Source organism: Anopheles gambiae, chromosome 2 (assembly GCF_943734735.2).
Source record: "Anopheles gambiae chromosome 2, idAnoGambNW_F1_1, whole genome shotgun sequence".
Lineage (NCBI taxonomy): Eukaryota > Metazoa > Arthropoda > Insecta > Diptera > Culicidae > Anopheles > Anopheles gambiae.
Window position 1 is genome coordinate 76,115,109 of NC_064601.1, and position 12,632 is coordinate 76,127,740.

Consider the following 12,632-nt stretch of genomic DNA (forward strand, 5'->3'; position numbering starts at 1 on the left):
GCACACATCAGAATATGAATCCTTCAATCCTCTTTTTAAAGATAAATACATATGCATACAGATACATTCAATCTTATTTTTAAAGTGCAAAATTTCAATTATCACTAATTTCTTGCCACATTTACAATTTATTTTGTATGTCTCATGAAAAGCATGCTTTAGTACCCAGTTCATCAATCGAGTCTTCTGTATATGATGGTTTGTGATAACTTAGATATGCGGAACTACTTTTGTAATTATTGTGATTAATTTGCAAAATATTGCAACAATTTATTGGCGTGTGTGAAAAATGCACTAAATAACACTTTTTTTCGTACATATCGTTAAGAAAATTGTTAGAACTTCATTACTACTGAACACGCTGTGGCTTATAATAATGTGACTTTTTTCTCACTCTTTAAAAACCATCAATCTACCATCCATGAAATTACATTTACAAGGCGTCTCAAAAGATCCACTGGCAGCACTGTTTACGGATTGATTCGTTCTGCCGGATAAGTGACAAAGGCTACGGTGCGGGAAAGGATCGTATCGTTTCGTTCTACCGTTCATGCAGTTTATCACTTTCCACCTGAAGCCTCGCCCTGAACTCTAAATCACCACCAACGGGTACATATTTTTTGCTGCAAGCTCACCCTGTTCAGTGAGTATCCGCTCACTGCCAGCCTCATCATCATCACCATCATCATAAGTCGGTTATTGGTTTTCACAATTACCCACGTGCAGCGGCTTAGCTGTACCGCGTTCCAATGCGCCAAAGCCGAAGGTGCCGCATGCGCCGCCGGGCGAATGCGCGGATGAATCATCAACCGCCGTCAAGTTGCACGGCACGGCTGGCTGGTGGACTCGGCGCACGGCAACCACCGCAACCAGACCAGCACCAGATGTGGCAAAGGAATTAGCGAATTTTAATTGCGAGATGTCTCCATGCGCTCGCACACTCTTGCGCCCCCAAACGGACGGATTTCCTGCCAATCAGCTCGCCGACTCGGGGTCGGTTCCATTTTTCTTTCTGCGGCCCACAGGACCCCTTGGGGTGGCCATTATGCACCGATGCCCGTGTTGTTTCGGGGTGCCCACACTGTTTGGTGTGCCACACCGCGCACTGGGCGCTTTTCACGCTTCCCGAGCTTGCCACTGCACTCTCACGCCGCACATGATGGCATGATGATGCCCCGCAAGGCGCGTCGCCAGGCATTCCGCGTGGGGGGAGCAGGCTAGCCGAATGGATGTTTATGATGATGATCGCACCGTACCGCATGTGTTTTGTCTACCCCCCGGTACTCACAGACTGTGCAGACACCGTAGCTGAATCTAATCTCGCGACTTGCTTTGCCGGAATTGGTGGGTCCTCGGTGCCAGGAATTCGATTCGTTTTATGTACGATCGGTATGGAAATGAATTAATACATCACCGTTCTGCACTGTAAGTGCTTGCTCGTTATTGACTCCATTTAGAACCGATTCGACTGGTGCTTTGAATGTGTTTTTTTTTTCACCCTGCTAGTCGTCATTGACTGTTGCACAATTGCATCTTAACCCACAGCCCAAAACGCGTGGTTTGAATGCAATTGCGATCGGGTAAGACGCTAGACGAGGCAAATGATTTTGTTGATTCCTTTTTTTTGTTTGGTCGCTTGCCTTTGAAACACATTTTATAGTTACGACTCCCTAAAAGGTGATAAATTTTTGCGCTCATTACGGTGAGCATCTAATACTATTTTACTTTTGTTACCCGTACTCGTTCCATAAGGAACCGTCGCATGTGGGTCGTTACTACTGCCATTCGTTCGATGGGAGTAAAAGAGACGGCGCGTGTGTGTTTGGTACCAATCGCACGTTTGCTTGATTGCAGAGGGAACCCCATATCGGGTGTAAGGCTCACACGGTAAGTAGCGAACGGTGGTACGCATCGAATAGGGCATTTCGAAATCCAGCGCTACGCTTCGATGCACCCGGTGCAGTTCCATGCATCCTCTCGCTGCTGCACGGAGCGGAAATACATATTACCCGCGTCGTTTACGTACCGTTTTCATGCTCACTGAACAGTCGGGCATTATGGATGGATAAGCAAAGAGCGGTACGTTCCAATGCGAATAAAGATTCCACAGATTCGACCAATTGCGATCGAAATGGAAAGCCAATAAACAAACAAAAATTATTGTCTTGTTTTAATGTAATCGAAAAAAAACCGTTCAATACAGGCTATTTGTGAAGCTTTCATTCGATACAGTGCATTATTAATATTGTTTTATGTTTATTAATAGCACTAAAAATGTTATTCGAGACACAATTTTGCTCATTAAAAACTACGCACTACAATGAGCACACGTTACACTTTATTTTAAAGTTGTGACATAACATCCACGCCAAATACACGCATCTAGTTGAAATACACGCATTATACTATTTTTAAACGCAAATAGTAAATCCTATTTCAAACCGGTAGTATGGTTACCACTGAACGTTCTGGCTGGGGCAACCATTCTAAAATCTCATTCCGGGCATGCATTTCGGCCTGGCCCGGACAGAGACAGTCACCCATACCGGACCACCGTTCTGCAGCACGTTCTTGTACCAGTTTTCATTCATTCGCGCACCAGTTGCACAATTTTGCCGAGGGATTTTGTCGCTTAACGTATGCGCAATAATTTCCCTTCTATGGCGAGACCACGACGTGCGCGGATCGCTTGCGGATGTACCGTAAAGTCGAGTCGTGTTTGTGTGGGCAGCAGTAGCAACCCGCAAGGAAGCATCCACGCCGCTCTACCGTATTGCGATGCGGTTGATTAATTATGAGCGCGGACAAAAGCTAAGGATCTGTTCCGCAGTTCCCGGGCACATTGCACTGATCCCGCGACAGGAGGATGAAACCACAAGCAAATAAATTTAAAAAAAAACACGGGCATGCACACAGGGTTGCACTTTAACCTGATTCTTCGAGGCCAACGCCTCCAATGTCGATCGGGCATCGGGCGCTTCTTCGTCAGCCACACTCGTTCAAGCCACCCACTTTCCATAAATTGGTTACCACCAGAGGAACTCATTCGCAACAGTTGTCCGCCAGCAGCGGCATGGCGTGAGTTGGCTGTTAAAGCAAGCGCATACGACTGGAGCGCGATAGAAGGGACGCGCACAAGAGCAAATCGGCAAATTTTCCCATGTCGCTTTCAATTAGACCCATCGGTCGCGGGGTGAATAGGGAAATCGATTTTTCACATGCATTTCACGCCCGTTGACTCACAAACGGAGTGCATGGGGTAGGTGCATTGTTTTTCCCGAGGCCGAACAGTTTCGGCGTTAATGCAATGCAAAGCGAGGGTGTTTCTGATCGAGTTGATAGATCGATCAATTCCCAATTTGACCTGTTGACTTGCCCTTCCCCGGTGTCTCCGTCGTCGTTTGCGCTGCAATATGTTACGGTGCCTGGTTAAAACAAAAAGCCCCTTCGAACGCCACAAGTGGTGGAGAGCAACAGTCGGTGGGAACCCCTTCGACCTTTTTTTTCGTGCATGGTAACAATAAGAAGCAAACATAAAACAACATTTATGAATAAAAAGAGCCGTCCACGTATGAAATGAAGGGAGGTCAATGTGGTGTGCACCTGTTGAGCTTTCAGTTTTGAAGAAAGAAGTCAATAAAACTATAAACCGGCAAAGTAATTTCAAGTTCGCTGACAGCATGAAATTTCAAGGGGTCGAGCCTTAATTTCGTTACACAAATGCTTCAAAGAAAAAAATGATAAGAAAATTATTGTTTTTAATTTTTTCATTTCACTACAGTATACTTATTTGATACTTTGAACTACATCGCTCTGACTAATACAGGCGGTTGAGGTTTAAATCAGAAAGGAATTTCACTAGAGCATACTTATTTGATACTTTGAACTACATCGCTCTGACTAATACAGGCGGTTGAGGTTTAAATCAGATAGGAAACAGTAAAACGTGTTTATGTCACTTCACATCCTTCGATCCTTCAACTCCGTCACCGTGAAGCAGTGCGAGAAAAAAATATACAACCCCCGCAAGCATACATCATTACAAGGCGACAAATCGTTCCCTTCTGATTACTGCGTGCTGTTCTTGGCAGCAAAATAAATAAGCCCTCCTCAGACAAGCCGGCCGAAACACAAACCGCACCACATCGTGGCAGAAGAAAATCGTGATTCAATTTATTAATCAGATTGTTGTACAACCGCCGCCTATTACAATCCCGTTCCCGAGGCATGGGCACAAAGCTAACCTGAGCTGGGAGCAGATGAAGGGCTGCAGGAAGCCCCCGGGTGAAGGAAGGTGAAACGGTGAAAACAGAACAATTGACGGTAAGAATTGAATCATTTGCACAAAATTTAATGCAATTATTCATGTTTCTCTGCAGCCGCCTCAATCGTACCGTTGCAACCCGTTTGCAATTGTAACAGGCCACCAGCATCACCACCCCCTCTCTCTCCGGCCACTCCGATTGAGGTCGTTCGACTTGAACCGCTTGGTTGCTTTGAAGCTTCGGTAGCGAAACGGAGGCAACCAAAGGTAAAGACACCGGTTGACGCTATCGCACCGACATTATCTGTAATTGAATTTGTTTTAATTTCCGCCCTGGTTGCTGGGTACAAATTTTCGCGAGCACTTTATTATACATAGGAATTAGTTTTTGCTATTCCTCATTGCCCAGTACTAAACTATGCTGGACATCTAGACATCTAAAATGAATTTAAGGATACAGGTATTTTAAATGTTATTGAAATCGACTATTCATTCGCATTGTTGTGAGGCACAGTACATGTGAAAGTAACCTCTCAGGCCGTCAACTGAACGTGTCAAGGGGTCACGCGTTGGGAATCGATTCGTGCGCTTGCGCATCTGGAAGTAAATCGCAGAGCTAACTAACTCGCAAAAATTGTCAACCCGTAGTGGAAAGAATTGCTAGACGAGGTCACCGATTGCTGTATGTGCTGTGCGGGTGGAACAATACAAAGACATGCCCTAATAATATGTCCCACGAGGACGGCAATGTGCTGCTACCTTGGTCATCGTTTACCGAGACATCGCAATGGGAATGGGACACAATGGACGGTAGGAACTGTATCCAAACGGCAGCGCATAAGGTACCCCCCTTCGACATGTTTATCATGCTAGTAATCATGATCTTCCAGTCGATCTTAACCGTCGCGCTGAGGTTCGTAGAAGAATAGGCAAAAGAATTACAGCAACAACAAAAACATCAATGCCTCTGGCATGACAAACACGAAGCACTACAAGACGAGCACAAGGTGGAAGTAGGGTTTTGTAGAGGAACACACAAACAAAAAAAAGAAGCATTTAAAAACGGGTAATGTGTCAATGGTGTGACATTTGACTAAACATCGATGCATTTGTTGGTCTTTTTTTGCCCATTTCGCTGCCGAAACGACCGGAGGCTGGTTCCCGCTTGTTACCGCGCTGTGCCCGCTGCTGGTGCCGGTATAGTGTAGCAAATTGCAACCGACAGCGCAAACGATTGCATAATGCGCGCCCGATGCAACGGGATTGGATGTGGAAAATCATGAAAAAGTGCGGCCTGCACCTGCACCGTGTGCAGTGTGTGTGTCTGCAGTGCACAAATCGCATCGCATGCCGTATCGAACGACTGACATTTGGAAAACGAACACGGAAAGTATTGCAATTGCAACACCCTTCGTAGCAAACGTGGCGGCGGGCGATCGGTAGCATCGTTCCGTCCCCGCGCAGATATCACGACGCTTTGTCCCGGGGAAAATGTTTTCACTAATGTCATTATGCATCGCCATGCTTGCGCAGAAACAGGTTTTTCGGTGCTGCCGGTGCTGTGAGAGGGTTTTTTTTTATTTTCGCAGGTGAAACTGACATTTGACCTTTTGCGTCTTTTGCAGTGCGGAACGGTAGCAAAGGTGTGTGGTGTAAAGGTACACATTTGAACACAATCTGGCAGCGAATGCAATTGATGTTTTGGGAGAAAGATTTCCAATTTAATTTGGCACCTGGGTGCAAGAAATACTCGTTAGTGTTGTTATAAAAATAATACAAAACGAATTTAAACCCTAAATCAGGTTATAATAGCGATAGACATAGACATAGACACATATATTTTAAGATGATGTAAAAAGAAAGTATAAATAAAGGGAAAGTAATCACTACCACAATCAGAAAAGATGAAGTTTCCTCATTGTCAAAGCAATTCTTCACTATCTCAAACTGAATGATGGTGAACTCTCTGCACTTCGACGCATATAACCAACCACACTCGATCGATCACCGATTATTTCGAGCACACCTGACCACGACGGGCACGAGCAGACGATATGGAAATTCGCTCACGGCTTGGTCGTCCGAAAGCAAACGACACCGTCATCATCATCATGGTCATCGATTTATTTGATCGATCGGCGAGGGGCTGTAGATTCGCATAATTTATCCATCGATTAAAACCACCCAAAACATCATCGTCTACGGCAACAAAACACTACCCACTACCAATACCACCCGAGCAGAGCGCACTGCCATAGCTCTATCTTTCACTTTTATTGAATCCGACACGTTCTAGGCGCTTCCTGTGCCACCTTCGGTACTGGTCGTATCTGCCAAGAGTCTTTTTTTTGTTACTGTAAGCATCTACGCCGACGACCTGCCACAATCGTGCCCCATTTGCCCTGGTTTCGCTGAGCGTTTGCCATCGTCTGCTTCATCCTCTATTTGCCAGACGATCAGTCTGGTAGATTTGTGTTCGTACAGCAACCGGGAGAAGATCGTGCGCAGGTCGATGGACAAACTAATCACCATCATCAGAGGCCCCACTCACCGAGCCGCGGCTCTCTGTAGGCTTAATTTATTGATGATCCACCGACACAGTGCACGTTCCTCGCGAAGGAATTCCTTCCTAGGATGACGGGTGGCACACGCTACGCACCGTGTTCGCCGGTTGGACCTTACGGACGCGGTGGATTATTGATAGAAATCATTGGTTTTCCTAGGGCTTGCAGTCGCTTCTTCCGTCTCTTTGCACGTGCCTCTCCTTTGCGCGCTTCTTTCATTCATTTTTTTTTGTTTAGTTTTGCTCAAATAGGTCCAATCATTGATAATTTATTTTACCTATCTATGTGTGGCTTTTAACGCGCGTCCAAAGCTAATAATTAAATGCGCGCAGCGTATGATCGGGTGAACGAAGGACTAATCTACCAAAGCCGTCGGAATTTCCATCTTACTGCAGTCGCAACACTGACGGTAGCGAAGAGTGTAAGCGAGCCCGGGTGTAGCCGTTCCATAGCGCCCAGCCCAGTGGCATCTTTTGTCAAATATTTGTGTAGAAAGTAAGCGCTTCTTCAATCGTACTGTGAGGCGAAGACAGTGGAACGGGTCCATGAAAAGGGATTTGCAAACCTAACGTTAAGATTTATGGGTGCTTGAGAGCTTGTTGACAAGTGCACCATAAAACATTTAAAACTTGTGTTATAACAATTCATCTAGTTTTATTATATAACATTCATTACTTAATCACCGCAATTTGTTGCTTCAATGCGAATAATAATCGTAACTTAAGAAAAAATACATTTTTAAATGAAACACAAAACAATAAATAAAATAAGCAATACGGATTTTTTTGACCGTTCCTACTGAACAACTATTAAAAAAAATTCAACAATTTAATTTAAACGAAGAAGTATTTAATTTTGCCACTGTAACTGTTAACCATGCTTAATTGATATGACATCCTAGCTACCAAATCAGATCTCTCTTAATTTTCATAAGCTGTCGTAAAACACGTCGTAAATAGTTTTGCCACAAACTCACCTGCATTACCCAAAAGCTTGTTGACGGTACTATCTGATCTCCTGCTGTATCCATAAAACGAGGCCCACACCTTTTACTTCAGTCGGCGAGATCGCGACGATCGAAGCAGGAAGACGCGCTGGTTTTGGTTTTAAAGTTTACCTCGACAAATTTCACTCACTTTGCATTAATGAAAAATGATATACACGACATTACACGATCAACACCATTATGCTGTCATGGTGCACTTGTAGAAAAGTATTCAGCACACAAGCTACTCTATCACTGTCTAGCACGGCTTAGCTGAAAGGTACATCGAACTTATTAGCATGTGCGATTAGGAAAAGGGCTCGATTTGCACATCCGATAACACAATCAGCTTCCGTACGGCGAGCTCTGGTGCCTGTGTTTTGGAATGGCATACGCTCTCGATTAGTGTCGGAAATGTGAGAACATTAATCACACGATCCCTGCGATATGGAAGCGGCTGGCACGATGTGAATGGATGAGTTACGACCCTTCGAAAACATGCACAAAATTCCCGAAAATAGGTCTACGGTATCAACATTTACAAACACGTAACCATATCCACCAGTTATCACTAATTATTCACTTTTTGATTTGGTGATTAGTTTGGCATACAATAAGCAACACTCATAGAAACCAGTAGCAGACTAAAGACACGAAACGTGATACACTTGAGCGCGGTTTTTGCTGAACTATCATCCATCACACTAGCTGATAACACGGTCGATCAGGTTCCTCGATAACACTACGCAACTTTTGTGGTGCTGGTGCGTGGCAGAACAGCACATTTACACGACAACATTAAGGGGCAAAACACCTTTCATTAAACCTTAAATTAAACCTTTCAACTGAATTAAGGAATCACACGGAGCTCTGAGCTATAACTTCCAGTGCTAGATGTACACTTTCACTTGGTGCCGAATTACGGCGGCAATGCGATCGAGATATTACGTAGTCCCAACATACGCCGAGCATGTGGAGGACTGGTTCACGGAGCGATTGCGCGTACGTCTTGTTCGCGTGCTGGTTTATCGACACATGACAGAATTCACCCAAGCCGTGGCTGAGCCGCGTAAAAATGCTAGATAGTGGGGACAGAGCCGGCGAAACACCATGTCCAATTGGGACCTAAGGTAAAGCGTGCTCGCAGTACGATGAAATCGATTCTCTCTCACTGTGTTTGAGTTCATTCTCTCTCAATGAACACAGTACTTCCATGTTAGGACATATGCTTGAACCAATACATTACATTAGTGTTTGAAAAAACAACGATTTATTGAACAAAAATCAATAAACAAATTATCAAACAATTCTACTTTTTTTTACTTTAATCCCTAAAAATAAATTTACGCACGAAATAACACAGCATCTTCACCATATTTTAAGTACAATAGCCATAGGTTTTTACACAATGTATGCCATAGCAATGTTAGCTGTTCATCGAACATTTTGAAAATATGAAGTTTGACATATGAATTATGAAGTTAAAGAATAGATAAATTATTTGCGAAAGTACCCCACCGGAGCTCTACTTAACAGTTAACAGTTTGAAAAAAAAACTCTGAGAGCGAAGGAACAAACAGCAAAACAATGAATACATTTTATGATCTTCTCTCGTCTTCAAATCGAATCTGACGAAGTTCATTCACGCACACACCTTTATCGAGACCTTTAAACCAGTTTTATCTCCAGCGTGTACTATTGTAAAAAGTGGGCGTACTCGTAATGGTACACGTGTGTGAAAGTGTTCATTAGAATATTGAGTTCACTGTGGTACGTTACTGTGCGTTACAAAAGGAAAAGAATCATCGATTCCTCTTTTTCTTATACTTTTCCTATCAATCCATAGTATCTTAAACGCGACAAGGAAATCAAAATACTTGTTACCTTAAGAATATCATTTAAGAATAATGTTTTTCTATTTTGGATGGAGTGATAAAAAAATGTATATACACTATGTTACTAGTACTTCAAAAATGTAATTGAAAAGTTACGGAAAAGAAAGAAAAGAAAGCTAGTATACAATAAGTTCAATTAGGGCAAGTGTACCAACACAATTTGTAGTGATGCAATGATATCACTACTCCACGGAATGGTATTATTATTTTATTTTTAAACGCAATGTAAAATACCACAGAACATCACAAAAAAAATCACAAAAAATAAGTAACATAATGCAATGTGATCAATGTTTTACGAAAAAGAGTCTAAAATATGTGTATTAGATTTTTATTCATGTTTATCATTTAAACGTATCTGTAAATGGAAGTTGGCTCAATATTTTAGATAGAAATTAGAATACTATAGATCAGGCAATATTATCCTTTTTCTTCGCTCGAAAGCTTCTTCAATGTGCCCTCAATATGACAATATAGACTTTTTTTTAAATCAAATATCAAAAACCTTTCCTTTTAAAAGATTCCTATCTCTCTCTCTATCTATCTCTCTCGCTGTCTCTCTCATTCGCTGTCTCTCTCTCTCTATTTCTCTCTCTCCATCTCTCACTCTCTCTCTATCGCTTTCTCTCTCTCGCTATCTTGTATGCCTCTTGATTGCCAATGTTCGGATGCCGATGCCAATGCCGATGTTCGGATAGTCCTAGACTCATGTCGAAAGAGAACCACCGGGCGAATCAATTTGCGATATATCTCACATTTCGAGCGGTCTTGAAGTCTTCTGGGTCTTAGCAGTTGGTGAAGCCCATAGTATGCACGATTCCCTTGCACAATGTGTCTTCGGATTTCGCTACTAATGACGTTATCCGAAGTAACTCCTTTACTACATCGAGATTGTCGCTGTCAACTAATATACTGGTTCCCAGTTGACCCTATCACCGACTGAGCCTCCGGCAAGCAGGTACTTAGTCTTCGTCGCGTTGTTTTTCAATCAAATTCTTGCTGCTTCGCGTTTAAGTTGGGTGTACGCCTCATACACCTTCGCTATCGTGTTGGCGATGATGTCGATGTCATCCGTGAAGCCAATAAATTGGAGAGACCGGTAGAATATCGTGCCACGGATGTCGTTGAAGAGCAGACAGGAGAGTCCGTCACCTTGCCTCAGACCCCTGTGAGATTCGAACAATTCCGACGGCAAGTTCGATACACTCACCTTGCACTGCACCCCGTTCAAGGTGGCTTCTAACAGCCGAATCAACTTCCCAGGGAAATGGTACCGCTGCATAGCTGATTCCGGTCTATGGTGTCGTAGGCCGCCTTGAAGTCGATGACCAGATGGTGCGTAGGGATCTGGCGCTCTCCGCACTTCGGGAGGATCTGCCTCTAATAAACCCAGCTTGGTAGCTGGCGATGAAGTTTGTAGCAATAGGCCGAAGCCTGCAGAACAGAATCTGGAAAAAGATCTTGTAGACAGCATTAAGGACTTTGATGGCACGAAAAATCGAGCATCCCAGTCTGTCTGGCCGTTTTTCCACTCCTCTGGTAGTTCTTCCTACTCCCAGATTTTCACGATCAGCTGATATATTTACGCTGCCAGCAAATTTAAAACTTTGAAGCTAGTTAATGGCATGTCGAACCATTCCTTACGCTCTCCACGTCCTAAGCAGTCGATCTTCTGCTCAGCTACAATGTTCGTTTCTCGGCACGTTTCTCCGTAACCATTCATTGTTACCGTCTGGATTGCTGAAATTTTAGTCTCTCTCTCTCTCTCTCTCTCTCTCTCTCTCTCTCTCTCTCTCTATCTCTCTCGTTGGCCTGCTCGCACGTCGTCGAGACCTGATCAACAATAATTTGGAAGATGCTTGATCCCTGGCTGTAGCTTCCCATCTAGATAGACACCAATTTATATTTTAGGCCACATTTTCACCCAGCTGGTCAAATTAGTTTGATACCACTCGTTATACGTATGATGCAATTTGTATGAAAAGTGAAATAATTAGTTCCAGGACCGCTAATGGACTGGTAAGTTTCTAGTGGCATCTACAGTGGCCGGCAAAATAAAGTGCCCACTACGTACAATTTTTCATTTTTTACAATTGTTCCTGACAAATGAAGTTATGGTACCGCTTTATTTTTTGAAACATTGTTCATGATATGCTTAAGAGTGTGCAGTACCATACCAAGACAAAAATGAGAAGTTTGCTTTGAGAAAAATTATTTTTTTCCAAAATTGATCAAAATCACTGTGCCAAAATAAAGTGCCCACTTTGTTCATTCTACAGAAAATAATTTTCTGAACAAATAAAACGCCAAACTTATAATTTCTATGTGTTTCTCTCGCATTCTTTACATGTTCGAGGATCTTTGACATAATTTATTTTGTTTTTGTTTGCACATTTTTGGCATTGGTTTTTCTTAAGAGTATTTCAGAGCTTTAACATATCTTGTTTTTCCTAATCACGTCATTTCCATCACATTTACATCAAAATTTGCCTACGAAATCTCGATATCATAAAAATTAAGATTAAGTGGGAGCCATTAAAGAAGTTTTATTCGATTCGATTGATTTTTTTTTAATCTTCGTGTATAGCTTGTCTCGTCTTCCTGTTGGAACATTAATTTATTTAATAACTCCGTATTTTTGACAGAAAACAGATAAATTCACATATGATGCTTATATAGGTATAAGCTTTCATTATGCCGTCGATTCATACCATTCTCCAAACTTCTCGCATAGAAAACCCCTCCCTGGTCATCACATTGCACCCTTCATACATATAGGGTTGATATTTTTGAACATCAGTTCCAATTTTGGACTTATCTGTCCAAATACCAGTTTTTTAACAATCTAACGATATATCTGCATGTTCTTGATCATAATGAAGCCAATTGGCTTTGTTAGACTTGATGTAAATCAGGCGACGTGT

General features: G+C 42.8%; 1 protein-coding gene across 2 annotated transcripts in view; it reads right to left on the minus strand.

The window, feature by feature from the left end:
• LOC5667313 (dendritic arbor reduction protein 1) overlaps window positions 1-8,867 on the minus strand; it is a 101,350-nt gene extending 92,483 nt beyond the window's left edge. The window contains exons 1-2 of one of the 2 annotated variants that reach the window (XM_061644775.1): window positions 8,777-8,842; window positions 7,805-8,086 (exon numbers count right to left, since the gene is read on the minus strand). In XM_061644775.1, coding sequence (XP_061500759.1) covers window positions 7,805-7,858 — 54 coding nt within the window. In that variant the 5' untranslated portion in view covers window positions 7,859-8,086; window positions 8,777-8,842. Of the gene's footprint in view, window positions 1-7,804 lie in introns of both variants that reach the window. The other variant, XM_061644774.1, reaches the window with a different exon arrangement.
• Between the last annotated feature and the right edge of the window lie 3,765 nt (window positions 8,868-12,632).